The sequence below is a fragment of the Cryptomeria japonica genome, chromosome 5, assembly GCF_030272615.1.
Source record: "Cryptomeria japonica chromosome 5, Sugi_1.0, whole genome shotgun sequence".
NCBI classification, from domain to species: Eukaryota; Viridiplantae; Streptophyta; class Pinopsida; order Cupressales; family Cupressaceae; genus Cryptomeria; species Cryptomeria japonica.
In genome coordinates, this window is record NC_081409.1 from 705082919 (window position 1) to 705109194 (window position 26276).

Here is a 26276-nt window from a genome sequence, read left to right on the forward strand (position 1 = left end):
CCCATTCCCCGCAGAAGGTCATGCATATCGAGGAGATTTTTAGGGCCACTCTCATTTATAAGCATTTTCAGCGAAAGATTCTTTCAGAGCTGTTTTAACTCTTTTTGGGTATAAAACTTCCCAGAAGGTAACAGCATCATTTTCTCTTTTACCAGCAAAACAACAAGCTATATCCAGAAACATTTTCTTCTCAACATGGCTAAGTCCATCATAACTGATTCGAAGGACTTTGGATATTTCTTGATTTTCCCCAAATGTTATGGAGAGCTTCTTCCCAATATTGAATGTCATCCCGCTCTTTCTTATCAAACAAATATGCTCCAATAACTTGTAATGAAAGAGGATGACCCTTGCAGGCTCTTGCAATTCTTGTAGAAAGCTTTTTGTAGGGGGTCTCCGCAAACGCCCTCGAGAAAGCATGCCAACAAAACAATTGAAGAGCTTCATCCTTCCCTAGCCCACTCATATTAAGAATTGAATCAACTTTAGCAAGATTGAGTATGTGTCGGTCTCGGGATGTAAAGATGATTCTGCTACCAGGCCCACACCAGTCTCCACTCAGTGCATCCAAGTGACTCAGATCATTCACATCATCCAAAATGACAAGGGCACGAACTCCTTGCAATAAGTTTTTCATCAGAGCTTTTCCCTCGGCAACACTTGAAACTTCTCCATGGTAATTTACCAATCTTCTTAGAATTGCCCGTTGCAAGTCTACAAGGGTACTTTTTTTCTGTGCAAAGAAATAAGCATCAAACCTAGCATAAATTCTATTGTAAACAGCCTTGGCCAGGGTGGTTTTTCCGACGCCGCCTATACCGCTGACTCCCACTCTCACTGTACTATGCCATGAACTCAAATATAATCTATGGAGCAGGGCACACATATGCATTTAAAGTCCCACAAGATGGACAGGAACATCTAGCAGAGGCGGAGTAATCTTCAAGGTATTCAACACGTCTTTCACAACTCTTTTTACCAGTCTTCCTTCGTACCTGCAAATCACCTTCCTTATATTACACATGACAATTTCAAATTTAAGGTTGTAATTACATATAAGGCACACTAAATTCCACGAAAACAACCAGTTTACAGGGCTAAAGAATTACAAGTATCTTATGAATTTATAAAACGAAAAAGAAAAAGTTAAACTTATATATTTCGAGATGATTACCTCATAATATTGACCATTCACAATAATCAATCTTTCCATAAAATTAAAAAAATGTTTCAAGGACAATTAGGGGTCTAGATTAAGGACAGCAAGTGAAGCTACCTGAATCGTGGATTTTACTTTAGTACTTAAGTCGTTGAGCGAGTAATAAATCTGATGTAACTGGTAAGGACTAAGGAGGGAGTAATGAAAATATCCAAATCTCTTATGCAGGTGGGTCCTGTTAATGCTATTATAAACTTTAAAGCTATTGGCTGTTCTAAGTCGTAACCAATACAATCCTGTTGATATGTGATGCATGGTATGCATAATGAATTCTGAATTTAGAGTCTCGAGGATAATTTGAGTTCTAAATTGTTCCATGCTAAATTGATGGAACAAACAAGTTCAATTTACGGTCGATTTTGAGGGACTCTAATTTCTATATAGAGATCCCGCCTTGTTGTTAAGTGTGCAAGTCTGTAATGTACTGAGGAACAGACAATTGATGTAAGATCTCAACATTGAGGTGCAAAAAGTAATCCGTATTGAATAAAAGATTTATTTGTATGTTAACAGCTTGTGTTTCAAGTATCTACATATTCTAACCTGTAAAGAAAACTACCAGAAAGAAAAAAGATGAACTTCGTCTGAATAATTTACATACTAAAATTATTTGCTTAATCTACAAATGGCTAATTTATATACAAAACATCTTTACAGTATTTTTTCAAAAACCTCATGAAAAAGAAACAAACATACTGATCAAAGTCTAACAACTGTCTGACATTTTAAAGGAGAACAAAACTTACCATGGAGAATTAATGGGTCTAAATGATTTTAACCAAACTTATGTTTACACAACAAATTTACAATAGGATAGACTGGAGTAACACAATTTTTATCTGAGAAAGGTTTTCAGAATTTTGGTTTTATATTTACTAATTCCTTATTTATTAGAAATTAGAACTATTTTTTTTTGTGACAAATAGGTAAATGCATGGGTGATCGCTGATGTGTGCAGAGATAAACCAATTTGAAGGAATTGAAGGAAGCTCGAACGTGTGACGAGCAACATAATTGCATGAACAAGAGGTGAACTAATTTGATGCAGGCAGAACTTGGATGGCTAGATAATTCCAGGGATGAGAGTGATTTCGGGGCCTAAAGTAAGTAATAGGATTTGAGGAGGAGCCCATGATCTAGTATAAGTATCATGATAGAAACGGGGTAAAAGGTTGAACAAGAGGACATAGGCAATCATGGCCATGTTATGGAAAGACAGGGTTGGCTCACCAAGGAAAATTATTGATGTTATAAGACCACGTTTCTTTATTGCAGACAATATGGATAATAAATTAATGCTGGCTTAAAAAACAGGGCTTATTTTCTGGCAGCCTGGATGGGATGTTATGCTCGTTGATCTACTTCGATTATATTTTTCAATATATTCAGTCAGCTATAATGAACTTTAACGAGTATAAAGTAGGAAGATCAGGCTAATCTTTAAGGATTTAATAAACAAACAGTTTGCCCCCTTAACAAATAGCTAATATAATAAGTGGACCTCTAAAAGATGTTCTCCTTTGGTTTTTTGCCCTGGGTTAATTGCAAAGAAAGGATGCAAATTACTTACCCGAATTCTTCCGCCCTTGTCCAACCAGAAAGAGAAGAGATTTGTTGAAGAACATTCTTCCATTCCTCGATTGTTTTCTCATCCTGCTGATCTAAATGGCTGTAATGCTTTTGGAATGCCTTGGCGAATGGACCTCCCTCTCTTTGAGGGTAGCGAACATCAGAGGGCTCCACATCATAGAAAAGAGGAATGATGAAGCCATTGGATCTCCACATCTGGGCAGCCTCCTTCAGACACCAAGTTGATTCTGCATAGTGTTTAGAAAATATAGGGATCAGAACATCACTTGTTTTAATGGCTTCTTGCAAATTTGAATCGATTTCTTTGCCTTTCTCCAGCTCTTCGCTGTCGAGGAAAACCTTAAGTCCCTCTCCCGAGAGAGATTCGTAGAGATGGTCGACAAAAGTTGTTCTCACATCTTTTCCGCGAAAGCTGAGAAACACGTTAAATTTGTTGTTGGTATCGAAGGGAATTTTGGTGGCGGGAGGCTGATACTGAACAGCAATCTCCATCCCTTGTTCTGCACAAATTTGAAGAGCCACAAAAGAGAGTATTTCTTGGAAGTTTCTCGTGAAGTGTTAGAGAATTTCTTGGAAACCATATTGAGAGGATCAACCAAGTCGGCGAGATAAACAAAGTCGGATGGAGGAAAACCCGATGAATGGAATTTTCTTGTGAACGGAGAGAACCCACAGAGTTTCAACAGTTCAAAGTCGGCAAGATGCAAGAAAATAATAACCTTCTTGTTATTTTTCTTGTGAACAAAATGACGGTTAACTTTTTAAAACTTAATAAAAAGTAATCAATTTAATCAATAATAATTTATTTATTATTTAAATCCAAACTTCGAAATTTACTTTATTCCCCATGAATCAATAAGATGTTATTCGGAAGACTTAACAATTTTGCACGTTTAAAATTAGTGTAGGTATCTTGAAAATTTCATCAAAGGAATAAACATACTTCTTACATAATTAAAACAAAGTCACAGAAGTTGTCAATTATAATACAACTAGCAATCACATCTTAGTATCTAATGGGTACACTGAAAAGGTGTCGAAGGTCAATTATGAAATATATTGGTCTATTAGTAGCGCACATTTGTGCAATATATGAGGTCAATTGATAGGCCATTTAGAAAATGATGTTGTTTCTGCAAAAAAAAAATATAACAATGACCATTCACATGATTAGTGAGGTCTTTCACTTTGTGCCCCCATTCTTGATGCATTGGTTATGTCATTTTGTGTGTTGTTGTGCTTACCATGATACCTTTTGTGCACATTGTTGTGTAATGCAACATTTGAATGTCTAATCCATATCGCAAACTAGAGCACTGCACTACACATCACAAGGAGACCAAAGGCATACACCTTGCAATAACCCCCCTAACATGAGCGAGGGCTTTGAACTTATGACCTGGGTTCTAATACCACTTGTTGGAAATGCGATTGTTGTTGCACCAAAGGATCAACTTGTTCATGCCTGATACAATTGTGAGACCTAATGAATCCACGAGAGGCGATTAAGCCATGTTACAAAACTAAGTGTTTCATTGAATAGCACAAGAAGACCAAGGGTGCACACCTTGCAACAAACCATCTATAAGAAAGCATTAATGGAGAAGTGATAGATTAAAATTAACTATGCTGACTCAATTAAAAGGATTGAAAGATGAATGAAATAAGACCTCTGAATCAAGAAGATAGTCAGGCTCCACTACCCACAAGCTCTTGTTATTTTTGCAATCTAGAATGTGTGTGTGTGTGTGTGTGTGTGAGAGAGAGAGAGAGAGAGAGAGAGAGAGAGAGAGAGAGAGAGAGAGAGAGAGAGAGAGATTGCAATGTTGATGGAGATGGAAAATGAAAGAGATACAAATAATGTTAAATAGGAAGATTTCAATTAAAGAGAAAAAGGGAGAGAATAAACATACAGAGAAAGGGAACATATAATTGACTATTCTATCAAAGAGGGGGAGATCAAAAGTGTAGAAAGAAGAGATTACAATAAAGTCCTTTGACCTTTGTCCTTCATGTCAAGGGGAAGAGAATATATTGTGTGTGTATTGCCATAAGTGACAAATGGGGAGATTGTTGGTAGTTGTTGTCATTAATGACTTAGTGTTGTCATTGGTGCTAATCCTCAGTGTAGTGTTGTCATTAATGTCAAATGGGGGAGTTCAGTGCAAAGATATAACGATGGAGATTGTTGGAATTGGTGTCATTAATGACTAGATGTCATTATTGATATTTTGATGTTGTTGGCTTGTATTATTAATACTACTAATGATGGAAGTACATACTAATGTTGTTGGTTGTGATATTGATGATGAAAGTACATATTTGTAGCATCCTAAAGTTTACTCCCTTACAATTTTGTCCTCATTTGGGCCGTCACCTTAGCATTCATGTCTCAAGGCCTAATCGAAGCCTTGATTCTATTCACACCATGCAAATATCTCATAATTTTCAGAATGCACACCTCTTGTCCCACTTTTCTTGGTTTTTCATTGGTCAATACCAAGGCACTAGCGCTCAGGTCCTCAAGGACCAGAGCTCCTAGTGCTCTGGTCCTCCCAATTGCCGCCAATTTTGGGGCCCCTCAACAGTAACATCATTTTGGTGGGGACCTAGACCCCATGTCGATTCATGTTGGAAAATTAAATTGTTTATCAACAAGAAAGTATAAAAGGAAGTCTACCCTCTCAATTTTAGAAGGAGCTAAGCTATTCAAGCAATCAATTCAAGCAAACAAGCATTCAAATTCAAGTGAGAAAGCAATTAGTCCTCTTCTAAGCATTTGAGTTGAAATTCAAGTTCTATGTTTATGAAGACTTCATGAAACCCTAATTGTTTGTGGAGACAAACTAAACTCCATTAAAAAGATATATCATTAGTGGTTCATACATTATTTAGCATCTCCATCAAAAGGAGATCATTTTCATTATTGCAATTCAATTACATTTCATTTCTATTTCATGGTTAATTCCAAAACTCAGGTTTGACTTGAGGAAAACCCCTATTCCCAACCTATTCCAAACTAGTTAAAACCTCCAACTGACCCTCAACTAACATTTAACAACTTTTCAAAAAGTTGTCATTGACAAATTTGACAACAAATGAACAACGTTTGCATCTTGTAACCAATTAACCGCAAAACTTCACAAATGACCCAAGATGCTCTATAATGGTCCAAAATGACCTTATTTACACCAGTCCTTACAAAATAAGACAAAAACCTAAAGTTGGGCATATTTGCATGAAAGGGTACCCCTACACCAGAAACTTCCAGACTACCCTCAAATAAATGAAAGTTTTAGACATGTGGAGGGCACATAAGTACCACTGAAGTTTTCCTAGCACACCCAGTGGAACCCAAAAGAGATTTTTATCATTGAATATTTCATGAATTCTTCAAAACACTCAACCTCAAGCGACATCTCAGTAAGTATTTGGTGACTCTGCAGGAATTAATACATCCCCTTATCTTTATGGGTATTTGTTCAAAATCCTAATATTTAACAGACCTATTGTTCTATTCCAAGATACAAATCTCTTTATATAGTATGGAGAGAGTTTCCAAATTTTATAATTTCCCTCATTTCCATAAAAATACACACCATTTATTTTTTAGCCACAATGTTACACAAGTAAAAATGGTAATTTTCTTCGATATCTCTCCATAGTGGAAATAATTGAATAATCCTCAAATGTCTAACCCTTACTTTCTCTAGTGTCACTTTCCTGACAATAGGAATTCACTTCCCAGCAAATTCAAGAGATACATTATATCCCTTATCAACATGCATATCCCTTTAACCAACATAAAAATATAATAAATCTTAGCAATCATATCAAATTTCTAGACACAATTAAAATCCCTTGAGAAAGAACTGGAATATCGAGAACAAATTTTTCTCCAAGCCTAGTTACAATGATAGGAATTGGAAGCCCTAAGTTGGCAGCAGGTGCAATTTCAAATTTTCAAGCAAGTTAAATCTAAATCCCGGGTTCAACTCAAAATTCCAAGATCTAGCCAAGAGATATCTTTTGATGAATCAACTATTCTTGAGGATTCTAGACCTATGTTTAACAAGAAAATATTTCTTGAGAGAGTATCCCTATTCAAGAAGGCTAGTTTCTTTGGTATCGTTTGTAAAACCATTTCCTCCCATAGTCATCATGATATCATATGATTTCCCTTTTTTATAGGGGGGCTCGTGGTCTAGAAATTGGATTAGTCCCGAGGACATGAAAAGAAGGATGAACAACCTATTAATTATGAGCTTTTGCAAGCTCATAAAGGAAAGGAATTCCTTTCTTGGCAAGAGAAAAATGAAAGAGAATAACTCGACTACAAAGATGTTATCTATGTACAAGAAATGAGTGAGGAAAGTTACTCATGCCTCATGTTAGAAGATTCCTTCTTCTTTGTTGAAGGAGAAGAAGAGAGCATGCCTGTTTTGATTTTGGAAGCAATTTCAGAACCTCAAAGTGATGTAATAAAGCTTTACAAGCAATCAAATCATGAGGTTAACCTCAAGGAGAAAAGTTAGGAGTAAATTGATGAAATCCAATTATGAGATAAATTAGAAGCATTTTTCTCATCTATTGACATTAAACCATTATCGGCTATGATGGTAAAGTATGAGAAACAAAGAAAGGGATGAAGACCTGATGCAATTAGGAGGGTCTTGAAGGTCAATTCTCATTGATTAAAAAATATCCAAAGAAGTAAAGTGTAGTTGTAAGTCCATTGATAACTACCATGATATGAAGAGGATTCCCCATCAAGCATTTAGCTCAATAGGAAATTAGCAAGTCACCACAAGTTATACGTACTTCTAAGCAAGGAGAAGAATTTCAATGAGAATAGAAAATTCTCTCACTTACTACATATGGACAACATCTCCAAGTGGGTAAGTTTCATTATATATAGTGCTTGGGGTATATTTGGAAATCTCATTGGTTGTTTGTTGCTTTCCCTTTTTTTTATTTCATTTAGAAACATGTAGGATATCAAAGGCTAAGAAGGAAGAGAAGCCACTTTGAAAAGCCAATTAATGGTTTTGTTTATTTTTCCCATCTATTTTTTAGGTTAGGTTAGCTTGGTCACTTTTCCCTTTCAAGAAGTGCAATTGCAAATGCTATGTCCTCCTTATGAGGATCCCAAAATGCAATCATGCACATTTTTGTGGTTGAATCCCAATGGGTGGTTAAGCATTGTCTTTTGAGAACTAAGCCCTCCTCAAGAACAAAATGGATCTTCAAACAAAAATGTGTTGGCCATTTGGTGGAATTGATTATGTGTTGCATTGATGTCAACACTAGATTTTTGGATGCTTTATCGGCACCCTTCTGGTTTCAGTAGGATGAGTGGTTTTTGGTTAACTTGGATTCGGCATGATCCGATAGACTTCGGTATAATCTGGTGATGGAATTGTCTTGTTCATGATACTTATACTCATATTTGGTCAGTTGGTTTTGGTTTGGAGATTGGATGCTATCATGCCTGCTTAGAAGTTTGGTTTCTGGTTCCGGCGAGGGTTTCACCGGTAGATCTTCTAGAGATCTTTGATGAATTGCATAAGTGGTGTTGGTGCAGCTTCTGATGGAGTTTCAGGATGCTGTTGGTGATCACGTTTGAGACTTGGCGGATGGAGATCATTGTTGAAGCGTGTAGACCTATACTTGGTCCTGATTGATCTAGATTATGTACTGACATTAATATAACGTGTGGATAGGACCTATTGATGTATTTTCGGGATGTCTTCTGCATTGATATTATTTGTTATTTTGTCTAAGGTTGACATGGTTTGTAATTATGTAATTGGTTTATTGTTTGGTGGCTGATCTGATTGTTTATGGTCAAGGGTTTGTATAAATAGATGTAAGATCTCATTGTAGGTCATCATGGTTAATGTAAGAGATCATGGTCAAGGAATGTAATGTGCGAATAATATAATATCATTCAGGCAGAGGAGTCGGTCGATCATTGGAGATTGAATTGGGTTTTTGTAATAGGATTTAGTCCTCCGATATTGAGCTTAACTGGAACTGTACTCAAGCATAGGAGATGCTATCTTTTGTTGTTAAACACTTCTCTGGATTGTAGTCTAGATTTTTATGTAGTTAGTGAGGCTCCTTTTGTGATGAGCAATGTGCTCTAGGATTTTGGCCTTCCTTGAAGTGTAGGCCCCTTCTTTGCAATTCACATACTTACTGCAGAAGTATTGTCTAACTATGGGTAAGCTTCCCACTGTGGTTTTTCCCTTTATCGATTTTTCCACGTACAAATCTTGGTGTTGTGTGGAGGTCTTTTATTCTGTGATTATTGTTTATGCTTAATTGGATTAACTGCTATTCTAGTATTATTGTTTTGGGTTTGGGTATTAAAGTTTAAATTGTTAATACTTCGAGTAATCTGTGACAACTGATTCACCCCCCCCCCCCCCCCCTTGGTTGTCTTCTAGTTATCTGAACTGTCTAACAATTGGTATCGGAGCTTTGGTCCTCTTTGGAGAAATCTTAACCGCTTGAGGAAGATCCTATGGCAACAAACAGTTCAAGTTCATCTAGTTCTTCTAGAGATATCTTTCGAAAGGATATACAGAGGCTTGAAGGAACAAATTACACAGTATGGAAGATTCAGATGGAGACTCATCTGAGATATCTTGGCAAGGAGATTTGGGAGTTCACACAGAATGGTATCACACCCTTTAATCCGAGATCTGTCAATCCTCCTCCGGCGAACTTGGACAAGGAGCTTGAGAATGATTGTAGAGCAATATAAGCCCTCTTGTGTGCACTTTCTAATGAGCAAATAATGGGAGTAACAAACAAATCATCTGGAAAGGCTATATGGGATAAGTTGCAAACTCTTAATGAAGGTGACCCTATAGTGAAGATTGCTAAACTTGATGGTTACCAGGTGAGATATGAAAACATGAAGATGGAAGAAGATGAAAGGATTACTGTATTCATGGAAAGGTTAAATGAGATTGTTATGGGAATTGAATGTTGTGGTGGAACTTTGAGCAAAGATGGAATTGTTTCTAAAGTTCGGAGAGTCTTACCACCAGCTTACAAAATAAAGGCTATTGCTATCAATAAGTTGAGAACAATGGCTAATACATCTGTCAACAAAGATACTTTGTTTGAGAAATTATCTGCTTTTGAGCTTGAGTAATTTGGAACTTCTGGAGCTATGAAGACTAAACCTACTTTTCATGCATCTACATCTGTAACCAGTAAGAAAGACTGGAAAGATTTATATGCAAAAGAATTAGAACATATGAAGAGAGAAGATGATGAGTTTAAGAAACTTGAAGCACTATTTTCTAGAAGAGTACTGAAAGGACTGGTAGGAAGTAAGTATGAAGGAAAAGAACCTTTTAAATATTTTGCATGTAATAAGATTGGTCATTTTGCATCTAGATGTCCTGAAAGGAATTCAAGATTTAAAGAAATAGTTAAAAGATCATTTAAGCCTAACCCTGGATATTAGAACAAGTATAGATTCAAGAAAAACAGAGACAAATCATGCTACATAGCGAATGAGGAAGGCATTACTGATTAAGATGATGAATCGATAGAAGACTCTACTAGTGGATCTGGCAATGGGAAGGAATGGGTGTTCTTGGCTATCAAGAAAGATGATGTAGCACTAGAAGAGAATGTACTTGAGGAGAAGGCACTTGCTGCTAAAATTGAGGACATGGATGAATGGGTAATTGGCAATGATTGTTCACATCATATGACTAGAGATAAAGGGAGGTTTTTGTCTTTGCAAGAATTTGATGGTGGACTAGTTAGATTTGGAGATGACAAGGCATGTATGATCAAGGGAAAAGGAACTATATCATCGGATGGTAAGAACAATACTGACAACATTTATTATGTTGAAGGTTTGAAGCATAATCTTTTGAGTGTAGGACAATTGGTAGATAAAATATTTTAATTAGAGTTCAAGGATGGAAAATGCAAAATCATTAATAGATCTAGCTTGGAGATTGCAACCGGTACACAGACAAAAGGTAATATATTTCATTTGAACTCCAGTGAGAAGACATGTTTGATTACATAGACTGATGAGAGTTGGCTATGGCATAAAAGACTGTGTCATGTGAATTTTGATTTTATTGTGAAGATCAATTCAACTAAGGTTGTTAGAGATATACCTAAGATTATGAAGCCCTATAATCCGGTATGTAAAGAATGTCAAATGGGTAAACAAGTCAAAACCTCTTTTAGGAGTATACAAGATAAATCAAATGATCTTCTTGAACTTATTCATACTGATTTGTGTGGCCCTACTAGAGTTAAAAGTTTTTATTGTGATAGATATTTCATGTTAATCATTGATGATTATTATAGAATGATGTGGGTTACTTTTTTGAGAGAAAAAACTGAAGCATTTGAAAAGTTTAAAATCTTTAAGGCTAAATTGGAAACTGAGATAGGATTGAAGATTAAATGTTTGAGATTGGATCATGGTGGAGAATTCACATCCAGTGAGTTTAATAACTTTTGTGACAAGCATGGTATAAGAAGATAATTTTCTGCTCCCTGGACACCTCAGTAGATTGGAGTTGTGGAAAGGAAAAATAGAACTATCTTGGATGCTACTAGAACAATGATGATGGAAGAAAATCTACCTCATATCTACTAGAGAGAAGCAGTGAGTACAGGGGTTTATATATTCAACAGAGTACACATCAAAGGAGAAATCGATAAGACACCTTATGAATTATGGTTTGGCAATACACCTACAGTTAAGTATTTTAGAACTTTTGGAAGTAAATGTTATATTAGGAGAGATGATACTATTGGGAAACTTTATCTCAGATGTGATGAAGGCATATTTCTTGGTTATTTTAATGAAAGAAAAGCATATAGATGTTATAACAAGAGATTGCAGAGAATATTGGAGAGTGCTAATGTCAAAGTAGATGAGCTGAGTAAAAGTCAAATTAGAGTTTATGAGAAGGAACTAGCAGTGGAAATGATTATATCTGAACCGGTAGCACCTTTACCAAAATAGAGAGTTGAACCAGTTACTTCGACAACATAAGAGAATTCTACAATAACTGAAGAACAAGGAAGATGAGCAGAGAGTCAGAAGACTCCTAGGTATGTGAGATTGAATCATTCATAAGATCAAATCATTGGGGATATGAGCAATGGAGTTATGAGAAGAAGAAGACTGGCAACTAATGAAGTATGTTTGATTTCATAACTTGAATCGGTATCAGTAATTGAGGCATGTAAAGATAGATTTTGGTTAAAAGCTATGGAAGAAGAATTAGATCAAATTGAGAAAAATTACACATTGACTTTGGTTCCCTGACCTAAAAATGAAAATGTTATTGGAACTAAATGGGCTTTTAGGAATAAATTGAATGAGGATGGTCAAGTTATAAGGAATAAGGCTAGATTGGTTTGTAAAGGATATTCTCAAAAGGAAGGAATTGATTATGGAGAAACTTTTGCACTGGTAGCTAGGATTGAAGCTATAAGATTATTTCTTGCCTATGCTACTTATAAAAACTACAAGGTTTATCAGATGGATGTTAAATGTGCATTTTTGAATGGGGATCTTGATGAGAAAGTTTATATTGAGCAACCTAATGGTTTATCACTATCAGATGATACTGATATGGTTTGCAGGTTAAGGAAATCTTTATATGGATTGAAATAAGCTCCTAGAGTTGGTTGCAAGGTTGGATAAATATCTTTTGAAGCTTGGTTTTACTAAGGGAAGTGCTGACAGTAATTTATATTATAAAATCACTGATGATAATATACTAATTGTTGAAGTATTTGTTGATGACATTATTTTTGGAGGTGAACATAAATTATGCATAGAATTTTCTAAGAATATGGAGAAACAATTTGAGATACCTATGATTGGTGAGATGAAATTTTTCTCAGACTTGCAGATTACTCAGACTGATAAAGGTATTTTTATCTATCAAACTAAATATGCTAAGGAATTGTTGAAGAAATTTGGTATCAGAGATTCTAAACCAATAAGTACACCTATGGTTACAAGTGAGAAATTGACAAGTAAAGATTTTTTTGCACTGGTAAATCCTACAAGATACAAGTCTATGATTGGTGGTCTACTTTATTTGACTCAGAGTAGGCCTAACATTATGAATGTTGTTTGTATTTTTTCAAGATTTTAGAGTGATCCTAAAGAAAATCATGAGATGGTGGTGAAAAGGATTTTTAGATACTTGCAAGGTACATCAGAATATGGTTTATGGTACCCTAAGGATGATGACTTCACTTTATGATCATATACAGATGCTTACTGGGCTGGAGATGTTGATGACCAGAAAAGTACTTCCGATGGAGCTTTCTTTCTTGGAAAGAAGTTGGGTTCATGGATCAACAAGAAACAATCATGTACTTATCTATCTAATGTTGAAGGTGAGTATGTTGTTGCTTCTACTAACTGTACACAAGTTTTATGGATGAAGCAAATGTTGAAGGATATAAAGGTGGATTGTGATGCACTAACAATTATTCACTATGATAATTATTTCTATTGATATTTCAAAGAATCCAGTATTTCATTCTAAGACAAAGTACATATCTATCAAGTATAACTTTTTGAAGGAAAGGTGGAAGCAAATGAAGTTAAACTGGTTTATGTGAACCCTAAAGAATAGATTGTAGATATTTTCACTAAACCTTTATCCAAGGAAGCATTTGATTACCTGAGAGACATATTGGGGGTTTCCGCCCCTCTGACAGAGACTTGATTGATGCAGTTTGGCATTAGTCTGACATGAATTATCATAGATACTATTCATTACAGCATTGATGTGGGATGCTACTGCTTAGGGGGAGTAGTCAGCTTTGAGATTCAAAGGCTTATTTTTTTGCTTTGATATTTCTGTCAGATTTTTGGCATTGATGTCAAAGGGGGAGAGATAGTGATGTGAAAAAGTAAATAGAAAATGGGGAGAAATATTATTCAAAGGGGGAGAGTTATTGATATTCAGAGTTATATACAGATGATTGTTGATTATCTTCCATAGGGAGAGACTTGATTGGCATCTCTTGGTACTGAGATGTTTTTCACATCTAGTGTTGTCATGAATGCCAAAGGGGGAGATTGTTGGCCATTTGGTGGAATTGATTATGTGTTGCATTGATGTTTTGTTATTTATGTCAACACTAGTTGTTTGGATGCATTAACGACACCCTTCTGGTTTTGATAGGATGAGTGGTTTCTAGTTAACTTGGATCTGGCATGATCTGGTAGACTTCAGTATAATCTGGTGATGGAATTGACTTATTCATGACACTTATACTCAAATTTGGTCAGTTGGTTTTGATTTGTAGATTGGATGCTATCTTGCCTTCTTAGAAGCTTGGTTTGCGGTTCTCGCAAGGGTTTCACCGATAGAGATTTTGGAGATCTTGATGAATTGTATAAGTGGTGTTGGTATAGCTTCTGATGGAGTTTTAGGATGCTCATGTTCGAGACTTGGTGAATGGAGATTGTTGTTGAAGCGTGTGGACCTATACTTGGTCCCGGTTAATCTAGGTTATGGACCGACATTAATGTAACGTGTGGATAGGACCTATTGATTTATTTTTGGGATGTCTTATGTGTTGATATTATTTGTTATTTGGTCTAAGGCCGACATGGTTTGTAATTATGTAATTGGTTTATTGTCTGGTGGCCGACCTGATTGTTTATGGTCGAGGGTTTGTATAAATAGATGTAACATCTCATTGTAGATCATCATGGTTAATGTAAGAGGTCATGATCAAGGAATGTGATGTGCGAATAATATAATATCATCCAAGCCAAGGAGTTGGTCGATTATTGGAGATCGAATTGGGTTTTTGTAAGAGGATTTAGTCCTCTAGTATTGAGCTTAACCGGAACTGTACTCAGGCATAGGAGATGGTATCTATCGCAGTTTAATATTTCTCCGAATTGTAGTCTAGATTTTTATGTAGTTAGTGAGGCTCCTTTTGTGATGAGCAGTGTGCTCTAAGCTATTGGCCTTCCTTCAAGTGCAGACCCCTTCTTTGTAATTCACATACTTAGTGCATAAGTATTATCTGACTGTGGGTAGGCTTCCCACCATGGTTTTTCCCTTTACTAGCTTTTCCATGTCTGAATCTTGGTGTTGTGTGGATGGCTTTTATTTCATGATTATTGTTTATGCTTAATTGGATTAATTACTATTCTGGTATTATTGTTTTGGGTTTTGGTATTAAAGTTTAAATTTTTAATGCTTCCGGTAATCTGTGACAACTGATTCACGCCCCCCCCCCCCCCCTCTCAGTTGTCTTATGGTTATACAAAAGGATTTTCAAGAGACTCACATGCAAGGAATTCAAAAAATTTAATTAATGCTACTTTGCAATGTAAAGTGACACTACATTCATCAAGAGATAACTACATGAAAAGAGACACATATCCATTCTCTCACAACCCATAGTTGAGGTAAAATCAAGTGCAACAGTTACCATATGATTTGAAATACACTCTATCCACTACCAATTGATGTATGCAGTGATTAAAAAAACCCTATTTTAAATGATACATTGTAAAAGTAAGTATTATTTTTTTCATTTTAAACTAAGATTGGTGTTCTTTCATATACAATTAGAGTATTTTATTTCATTCATCAGTGTTAGCCATAAATTCATCATTGTCAAACCATGTTTTAGTCTTAAAATATTATACTCAAATGTAATGAAATAAATTCTTGTGCAATGGAAAATAATGTAAAATGCAGACACTTTCAACACCCATGCATAGCTCTAATAGAATTTTGCAAAGTGCTTGAAATATTGTAAGCTATCTATATGTATTCATAATTTATGTGAAAAAATTGTGCATGTATGCTTTCAATTGTTTGTATTGAAAAATTTCAAAATAACTCTTTAGTTTAGCAAAAAAATTTAGAAAAAAAGATCAAAAAGGAACAAGATTATAAATCATTCAAAGGGGTATATCCCCCTTGGTCTCTTCATCATTAGTGTCCATGTTATAAAACATAGCTCATTCACTTTCCATACTCTTTCGTATCCAAGTGATCTGCAACCTTCATAGCAGTAACCAAAGACCTCAAGTCCTCCCACCAGTCCCGCTATTTATGGGATCCACTCCCAACACCATCCTTGGGAATTCAAAATCAAGAACAGATCACTCCTAATGCCTCTCAACCTTGGTTATCTGAAATCTGGCAAGGAAGGGTAGCCAAGGAACCACACCATCTTTTTCAACATAAGCCCTTAGATTAGTGAAATTTGGGATGCCTACCCCATATTGAGCTACATATAGAAATTCATCCATACCAACATTGTACTCATTCCCAAATAGGTCTCTCGTAAGCTTCAAAGTATCAAGCTTCATTCCCCCAGACCCAATAGAAAAGCTACAAAACAAAAGACTATGTTAGTAAGGACTCTATATTAGTCCTCAAAAACTAGAAAGCCCTTGCCCAAAACTCACTTGATGACAATCATTACCAAGTCATTTTTCATGCTTATTACCACTAAGACACTAAGACACAAATTATAGTTTTTTAGTTTGTGTGAAGATTTCTTCATGTTGAAAAACTTCAAGAGAAAAAGTATTTATGGTGGGGAAAATGTCACTTGATATGTAAAAGTCAAGACCAATGGAAAGGTTCAAAGGGTATATCTTCAACCAAGAAGAATGGGGAAGGAAAATTTTGCACCAATTATTTTTCAGAAGAAAATGATGAGAGATTTTGCTAGGGTTAGGAGGGAAATGGAGATAAGGAAAGTGGTGGAGGATAAGTAATGTAAGTATGGATGGACGATATCGATTGACAATTTGTTAAGAGGCCATTAATGATTATTTATAAAACATACCTAAGAAGAATGAAAGAAAAACCTTTTTTATTGGTCAAGGATAGAATAGAGGAAGAATTTGGTTGGAAGCTATATATGGTGGATTAGAACCTTCAAAATGAGTATGAGAGAGAATTTTTTAGTTGGAATAATTATTAAAAAAAAATTAGGTATTGATTTAATCTCCAGTTATTGTTCACAATAATAACTATGAGAAGAAAATAAAATCAATATCAATATATATCTTAAAAACTTTGGCATTCTGACTCTCTCAATGTGTTCAAACGTTGGATAAAATAGTACCATGTAAAGATGCATTGGCACATAGGAATAACAAGGGCATTCGAGCGGCGTATGGCTACGTACTTTCTCATGCAAATATTTGACTGCAGAAAGGTTTTGGAATACACAGGAACAAGAATGTCAATATCACTGCTATCAATTGCCTCTCTAATGTCACTTTCAAGGGCATATACGAAGTGATCCGGTGCGCAGGTATTTGTACTTATAATAATACATCGATATTTCACTTTCATCTGCTGCGTGGTATATAAAGTAGACATTAAACTTCTTCTGCACTAAGCTTCCAATGCCGTCCCTTCTGCAAAATTTAAAATCATTTCAATCACTACTTTATCACGAGACAAAATTTCAAACAATTCAATATAAATATATTTTCTTTCAAAGCTTTTAAATAGAGTCCGTATAGACCAAATTAAATGTACTTATAAATTATTTTTTACCTGTTTAACTCCCTAAGCTGGGCTAACTTGACAACCCCATCATGAAAGCTTTGTAGGTCTTTCCAATCTGATAAATGCAATCTCTTTAGATTTTGTAGCTTGCCCAAAGGGTAACGAAGGCTCTGTAAACCTGAACAACCACGCATGGACAAATGTTGGAGTTGTGCCAAGTCGCCTATTGTGTTGCGAAGATACCTTAACCCTGTGCAATATTTCAAGCGCAGCTTTCTTAGTCGAGCTAAATTACCTAGTGTGCTGGGAAGGCTGTGTAGAACTGTACATGCTCTCAGCTCCAACATTTCTAGCTGCATGAGATTGCCCACAGTATCCGGAAGGCTTGTTAAATTGGTACAGTTGCGAACATGTAACTCCTTCAATTGTGACAAGTTACCAAGGGTGTTTGGAAGTGTTGTGAGAGCTACACAATTCTCTAGATTCAAGCATTGGAGGTTCACCAAGCTGTCCAGGGTATTTGGGATTCTCGTAAGACTTGCACACTGCTCTATACTTAAAATCCTCACTTGGGACCAACTACTATCTAGCTGGAATCTGTTTCTTAATCTTAACCATGTATACGTATCATTTAATTCACAATTTCTAATTTTTATCCATAACAAATTTGGAGCTAAATTTCCAATGTTGTCCACTACTTTTGTATTTTGCACAACAAGGTAGCGTAGGGAAGGCATTTTGTGCAAGCTAAGGGGCTCTCTTCCATTCTGTCCTGTGTAAACAAGCATATTCACTCCCTCTGCTCTGTCTCTGCTGAAAGTTCTGTGTACACCCGTAGGCAGCCACAGTCTGCTATTGTTACCAACCTGCTCTTGAATCCCTCTTCCCATTTCCCGCAAAAGGTCATGCATATTGAGGAGATCTGGAGTGCCACTGTAGTTTATAAGCATTTTCAGCATAAGATTTTTGAGGGCTGTTTGAACTCTGTTTGGGTATAAAACTTCCCAGAAGATAACAGCGTCATGTTTCCTTTCACCAGCAAAGCAACAAGCTATATCTAAAAATATTTCCTTCTCAACATGGCTAAGTCCGTCATAACTGATTCGAAGGACTCCGGATATTTCTTGATTTTTCCCAATGTTATGGAGAGCTTCTTCCCAACATTGAATGTCGTCCTGCTCCTTCTTATCAAACAAATGGGCTCCAATAACTTGTAATGAAAGAGGATGCCCCCAGCAAGCTCTTGCAATTCTTGTAGAAATATTTTTGTAGGGGGTCTTCGCGAATGGCCTTGAGAAAGCAGGCCAACAAAACAATTGAAGAGCATCATATTCCCCTAGCCCAGTCATTTCCAGAGCTGAATCAACCTCAGCAAAATTGAGTATGTGTCGATTTCGGGATGTAATGATGATTCTGCTACCAGGCCCGAACCAATCCCCATTCACTTCATCCAAGTGGCTCCGATCAGTCACATCATCCAATATGACAAGGGCACGAACTCCTTGTAATAGGTTTTCCATCAGTGCTTTTCCCTCAGCAACACTTGAAGCTTCTCCATGGTAATTTACCAATCTTCTTAGAATTGCCCGTTGCAAGTCTACAAGAGTACTATTTTTCTGTGCAAAGAAATAAGCATCAAACCTGGCATAAATTCTATTGTAAACAACCTTGGCCAAGGTGGTTTTACCAACGCCGCCTATGCCACTGACTCCCACTCTCACTGTGCTATGCGATCTATTTTACTGAGTAGGTCACAAATATGTGTTTCAATTCCCAGAAGATGGACAGGGACATCCAGCGGAGTAATCTTTAAGGTATTCAACACGTGCTGTAACTAAATATAAAAGAGAGACCCACAATTGACTATAGAAACAAATCAACCAAAAAATATGTATATCTATTTACATATACATCTCACATATACATAAATATGTATATGTGTATGTAAATATACATACATGTATATATAAGAAAAAACAAGACAAAAAATACACATACATACATAAACATACATACATACATACATACATATATATATATACACATATACACATATATGTATATATCTATATATACACATACATACATACATACATACATACATACATATATATACACATATATGTATATATATCTATATATATACATACATATACATACACACATATACATACATAATAAAAAATAAAAAACATATATGTATAGTTACATATTCGCACAAACATATACATATATGTTTTATATATATATATATATATATAATTATTTACATATTCTCACACACATATACATATATGTTTTTAATATATATATATATATATATATATATATATATATATATATATATATATATATATATATATATATATATATATATATATATATATTTGTATTTTTATATACAAATACAAAAATACAAATAGTTTCTTGGTCATTTTTCTCATTTGCTCTCACATGTATCATTCTGATGATGGATCACAGATTGTGATCCGAAACATTAAATAAATAAAATAATTTTTTTTATTTTTCATACATTTAAATATCACAAACACATCGAATTTAATACTTTTAAATGTAATGCACCTTTGACGTGACATAAATTACATCGAAAGTATATCTTATTTTTTAAAAGGACACTTAACTAGCTAGCCATTGATTTTATTATTGGTAGTTCAGTTTTTTCCTTCAACTTCTGACTCTATTTATGTGAAAAGTTTTTCTTCCAATTTTTTGTTGACCGCTTTTTTAAATTCATTTACTTCCGTAAAAAGACTACCCTTTGCTTTGTAGTTGTTATTTGATTAAGAGTGACGTGTTATTAATAAAAAATTTAAAAAACTAAAGTTTCTCGTAAATGCTCTTTGAGCTCTATGACTTGAATCTACAACTTACATAAATGAATAATTTAAAAATTCTATATTTTTTCCTTTCATCATTAATTGTTAAACCTTTTTTAATAGCTATTTTAAATTTACTATCACTTGGTCAGATTTTCCTATCTTAATATGAAATACAATAAAATGTACTTACATTATTTATTTATTTTAAATGTATTTAGATTATATATATTTTTAAATAAATGCTTTTTTTATTTTTTAAGTTTTAATAATTATTATATTTTAATATATAAATTTAGTTTTATTTTAAAATAACAAATATAATGTATAAATAATATATTAAATGTTTAAAATATTGTATTTTTTTATTTTAATAATTATTATTTATATATAAATAATTAATTCTAATATATAATATGAAAATTTCAATAATACTTTTATCTAGCATATATAGAAAGAAGGGAAAATAATAATAATTTTTTAATTAAATATTATATAAGTTTTTAAGATTTAAATAATTATTATATTTTTAATATATAAATTTAATTTAGTGTTAGAATAATAAATATAATATATAAATAATAAAATATAGTTTAGAAAAAACAAAACAAAACAAAAAAATTATAGTTTAAAACTTTAAAATTTTTAATTTTATATAGATAAACAATAATGTAGTTTTAATTAAATAGTGTCTCAGTTTCTAATATTTAATAATTATTATATTATAATATATAAATTTAATTTAGTTTCAAAATAATAAATATAATATATATAGTAAATTGTATGTTTAAAACTTTGTAATTTTTTCTCTTTTTATTAATTTTTAATAATTATCATATTATAATATCTAATATATAAAAATTCATTTTAATAAGTATTATATGAAAAGTTTAATATTATTATTATTTAACTTTTAAATATATAGGTAAATAAAAATAATTTTTAATTAAATATTGTTTTTAAATTTTTTAATAATTATTATATTATAGACGTTATTAGCTTCTGAATGGAGCTGGGAGGGGAAAGTTGGTTATGGTAACTATGTTGGATTCTTTGTGCTTCTATCGCATGGGCAGAAGGATTTAGACACACATGTTGAAGCGCATGCGGATGGAGAGAGCAAAAAGGAAGGGTACCCATCTGGGGACCCTCCTTTTGACCCTAGAGATAAGGGGGAATCACGTGAAGGAGTCTCCAACTGAGAGGGAATATTGAAAGAGGGACCTGAGCAAGAAAAGAACGTTGTACAAAAGGATCCCTCAATATCTTAGGCTAGAATAGTTGGATCGAAGGCCGGAATACTTGGGTCGAAACCTACTGCAAAATCTTCCTTTCTTAGTGTTTCAGACTTATCAGACAAGGCAACGGGTAAGTTTGTTATCTCCATTCTCGACGCTATCATTGATCATAATATATCATTAATGGCCTTCACTTTAGTTGGAAAATTTGTTGGTCCAAGACCTAACATTGATGTGGTGAGAGATTTTGCCAAAAAGAAATGGCGATTGAAAGGCCAAGTTGAAATCTTTGCGATGCCTAAAGGCTTTTTTGCCTTCAACTTTTCATGTTCGAAAGATTTGGAAGGTGTTTTGTATGGAGGTCCTCGGATGGTTGGGAGATCTTTGCTTTCCTTAAGAAAATGGTCCCCTAATCAAGAGTTAAATGATTCCTTTTTTGACTTGGCTCTTGTCTGGGTTAGGCTGCCTGGTTTGCTGGTGGATTTTTGGTTTGAATATGTCTTCAAGGGCATTGCCATTTCCTTTGGTGATCTTCTTGCCATAGACTCGATGACTTCATCTAGAAAAAGGTTGGTGTATGACAAGACCTGTGTAAATGTCTGCCAAAACACTGATCTACCATCATTGATTGATATTTTCTCTAAGCTAGGGAAATGGATGCAAGCTATAGAGTGTCAATCCTTACCCTTTGTTTGCTTTCATTGCAAAAAAATGGGACACTGGGCCAAGTGTTGTCCTAGCATTCAAAGGAACCCACCTAATAGCAAAGGATCTCATAAACATATCTAGAGGGAGAAACAAAATAAAGGTGATGGTTGTTAGGATAACCGGTGAACAACTGAGAGGGGGGGTGAATCAATTGTTAACAAATTATATCAATTAATTCACTTTACAACCTTAAATCGGAGCACATAAACATTGAATACCAAAATAGTAGAAATAGATACCAGTAAAAATAGATACCGATAAACAATGCAACTCAACAATAAAAAAGATAATCAACACAATGCAACCATACCACATAACACCACGATTTGTACGTGGAAAACCAAGTAAGGGTAAAACCCACAATGGGAAGCCTACCCACAGTTAGATGATACTTCTGCAGAAAGTATGTGATACAATGAGGGGCCTGCAAATGCAGGAAGGCACACTAGCTAGAGCACACTACTCATTACAAAAGAGTCTCACTAACTATAGAGAGGTTAAAACCACCTCAAGATAATTGGACAACAATCCAGTAGAGTGAACTGCCAAAGATAGCATCTACCATGCCTAATTACAGCCCCGGTTAAGCTCAATACCAAAGGCCTTTGACCTCTTACATAAACCCAATTTGATATTCAATGATCGACCTAATCCTCTGCCTGAATGATATTATAATATTCACATATTACATTCATTTTTCCCATATCCACAGTCTACAATGAGATCTTACATTAATTTATACCAACCCTAAGGCCTAAACTAATTAGGTTGGCCACCTAAAAGATATTACAAATATGATCATTGCATGCATCCATATTACAATGATATGTCATGTCAGCTTTAGACCAAAACAACATTAACCAATCCATAAATCATCTCGGTAACATGTAGAGAACACGTTAACATGATACCAGTCCATAACCTAGATAGGCACCGGACCTATTCTGGGTCCACCATGCCAAAGTGATCTCTCCAACTAGTTGAAGCACGATCAGAGGTCATTTTCTACATCCTAGAAACTGCACCAACACCACTTATACATCTTGTCAAAATTCTCAATAAAAGCTATGTCAGTAAAACCTTAAACCTATGTCGGTAAGGGTTTGCTAGAGTGTATGATAGCATCCGATCACCAAGTCAATACCAACTAACCAAGACATGCTCCAAAAGCATGTAACACATAGATCTGCACCATTATGTTAGAATATACTTACCAGTGTATGAGAAGATATGTATACACGTACACGCGAGAATAATTACCTTTGCGTACATGGAAAGTCTTACCAATTATTAACACACTAGTACATATTTTTTGTATATGCCCAAGTATGGTACATACATGCACCTATATCTGCTCCTTTGCAGACACAATGAGTACTCTTGGTGTCTAAGATTTAAGGCTTAGTTTACTTTAGTCATAAATTAACAATGGCCTTGTCCTTTGTGTTATACTATCTTAAAATTTCATAAGAGCAAAGATTCTCTGAGTAAGATTTATTCCAAACTGTAGTTTAACTATGATTTGTTGTTTAGTTTCAGTTGTTCTATCGAGGTTGTTGAAGATTTAATTTCCTTGTTTTAGGAAGATAACAGTAGGATTATCATAATATAGATATCTTGCCTTCTCAAATAAATTGCTCTCTAAAGGTCATGCTTCTACTTACAACATAATAACAGTAATGACATTTATTCCTTGCTTCCTTAATATTCCAAATAGTGAACAAATCTGTTTAATATAAAATTTCTGCAGAGAATGGACCTGTATTTTCTTTTTATACAAGTTTAACCCTCATCCAACAGAGGTATGAGTTTTTAATTATTTTCCTCTCTTTTAAAACATGTTTTAAAGGGCATAATAGTAAGTTCCAGACCTGCAAGCATCCTTACATACATATTTCTGTATATATTCTCATTTATATAAACAAATATGTATGCAAGAATACCTCCCTTCATATTTCATTTTCAACTACCTAAAACCCCTTTCAAAATTTTATGGACTAATTTCAAACTGAAAATTATTTACTAAGAACTGAAGTAACAACATTATGTTTCATAACAATGCATAAGGGTTTCTAACCCATAAAAATTCCATGAAATATTTTCAGACTTTCTGTACTTTACAACCACAGACTCATATATTCATTTCTTCCTTCTAATTTCTATCTGAGAAACCAAATAACTGTAAGAGGAAATCACAGGTCTGGGAGATAGAATGACCTGAGAAAAGAAGTAACCCAGTCAGAGACCCACAGAAGTGTGAAATAGAAGTGTTGATAATGGCAGAAAAACACACCCTTACCCTCTGCCATTTTCCAAAAGTCAGTCGTAAAAATAATATCTCCTCTCCTTTCCTTCCAGTTTTTATATACCAACGTAGTCTCAATCCCATTCCCTAATACCAGGCAGGATTATCAAAACCCCCAAGGAGTCATGCAGGGTATGCTTATTCCCTCACATGATCTGCATTTTGGCTTCCAAGAGAAGCTTCGACCCCTTCATGCCAAAAATGCTCCAAGAAAATGAAATATCTTTTTCTCTCCCAATATGCTCGATAAAAATTATATCAAGGTTGAGAAATAAAGTGGTTTTAATCTCCTTTACTTTTTTTTTATAATTAATACCTCCTTTATGCCCAATAAAATCATAAGGTAAGGTGGAGCAATGCAAAATGATTTATTAAAAAACTTATTTCCCTCTTGGCATTATTAAAATATTCCAAGCCAATTAACTAGCAACTATAGGAGAGGTTAATTTCATATCTCCCCCTCACATAAACTTCACTTGCATAATTGAGTTGCCAATTAAAGTTGGCAAAAAATATTAATTTATTTAGTTACAACAAACCTTACCATGCAAATTATTAATTGATTTAAATATACTTATTTATATATATGTGACCCATACATCCTACATATACCTAACTGTGGTAGTACGTATACGACCAGGTATACGTACTACCATACCCAGGTACTCGTATAGGATATAATTATAATGTATATATACACATACATAAATATATATACCTATATATTAAAAGTAACATCAGTCCAGACAACTTAATTAATAATTAATGAAATAATTTATTAATATTAATAATTAATAATTATTACAAGAAGCGGCAAACCTTAGATTCTATATACTGACCTACCAGGTTACCTAACGCACAAGCTAACAAGGTCTAACAAGATCAACCTAGGTTTACCTCGCTTAGGCTAGGGTTTCCAAATGGCATTGAGTTCTTCCTTCCTTTCACCTCCCGAACTGATGATAATATAATATAATGCATAATATATAATATATTATTATATTATATAATATAATGTTATTTTAAAATAATTTAAGTATGAAATCGGATATCCGATTTTCTGAGACAATATATTTGAATTGTGACGCTAGCCCGTGAGTTATTTTTAACCCATGGGCTGCGTGATTTTGTGGAAATTTGATATCCAATTGCATCCAATATCTGGTTTTTTGCCCAAAAAATTCTAAACAATACATTGAAAGGTAATATTTTTATTGTTTTCAATCATTTTCATTCAATTTTTGTATTTTTTTTAATGCTTATTCGTTTTTTCATTGAAAATATGGTTTTTTCATTGAAAATATGGTTTTTTCATGAAAACTGGGTTTTTTAAAATCAAATACAAAATTGTTTAAATTTATTAACTAAATTCAATTGTTTACATTCAATTAGGTTAAAAATGGGAGATAACAATGAAAACATTGATCAACCACAACCGCAACAACCAAACCCTCCTTTGCCAAACCGCCCCTCAATTCAGGATTTGATTGCACAAAATTTGAATGAATTGAGGGGGATTGCAGATGTATACCGTAGGATCCCTTGTCTAAACCCAATGTTTGATCCTCTCACGTCGATCATAAAGAGTATGGAAACCATGACTGAGGAGCACAATGTTGCCCTTTTGTGGCGAGATTCTATGAGGGAACAATATGTGGATGACTTGTCGTATAAGGAGATCAAGGATCTCAAGATATCGAAAGTCGATATCGCCTCATTATTTGTGAATCCCCACACTGGTCAACCCGCAGACCCCCAAAAAACAAAACTTTCTATTATATGGTGCACAAATGATGGTATTGTGAAAAAAAATTGGGATCGTTGGTGGATGGTTTTCGACAAACCACC

General features: G+C 34.4%; 2 protein-coding genes across 2 annotated transcripts in view; both read right to left on the reverse strand.

The window, feature by feature from the left end:
• Positions 1-208: 208 nt before the first annotated feature.
• On the reverse strand, positions 209-17208 carry LOC131041798 (disease resistance protein Roq1-like). The gene is made up of 4 exons (XM_059220882.1): positions 17012-17208; positions 16124-16203; positions 2790-3309; positions 209-866 (listed from the first exon to the last, which is right to left on the reverse strand). Exons 1-4 carry the CDS (start codon positions 17206-17208, stop codon positions 209-211), a joined length of 1455 nt encoding a protein of 484 aa, XP_059076865.1.
• A 176-nt stretch (positions 17209-17384) lies between these two features.
• LOC131876097 (uncharacterized) overlaps positions 17385-26276 on the reverse strand; it is a 37420-nt gene continuing 28528 nt past the window's right edge. Inside the window, exon 5 of the mRNA XM_059220883.1 lies at positions 17385-18956. Within this exon, the coding sequence (XP_059076866.1) occupies positions 17385-18956 (1572 nt within the window). The remainder of the gene's footprint in view (positions 18957-26276) is intronic.

Coding starts and splice junctions, on each gene's coding strand:
- LOC131041798 (XM_059220882.1), bottom strand. CDS start 17,208: ATGTCTACTTTATATACCACGCAGCAGATGAAAGTGAAATATCGATGT. Junction 16,204..17,011: donor TCAAATATTTGCATGAGAAA/GTACGTAGCCAT, acceptor TTTGTTTTGTAG/CTTTTCTATTGGGTCTGGGG. Junction 3,310..16,123: donor TGGGAATGAGTACAATGTTG/GTATGGATGAAT, acceptor AAATTTGTGCAG/AACAAGGGATGGAGATTGCT.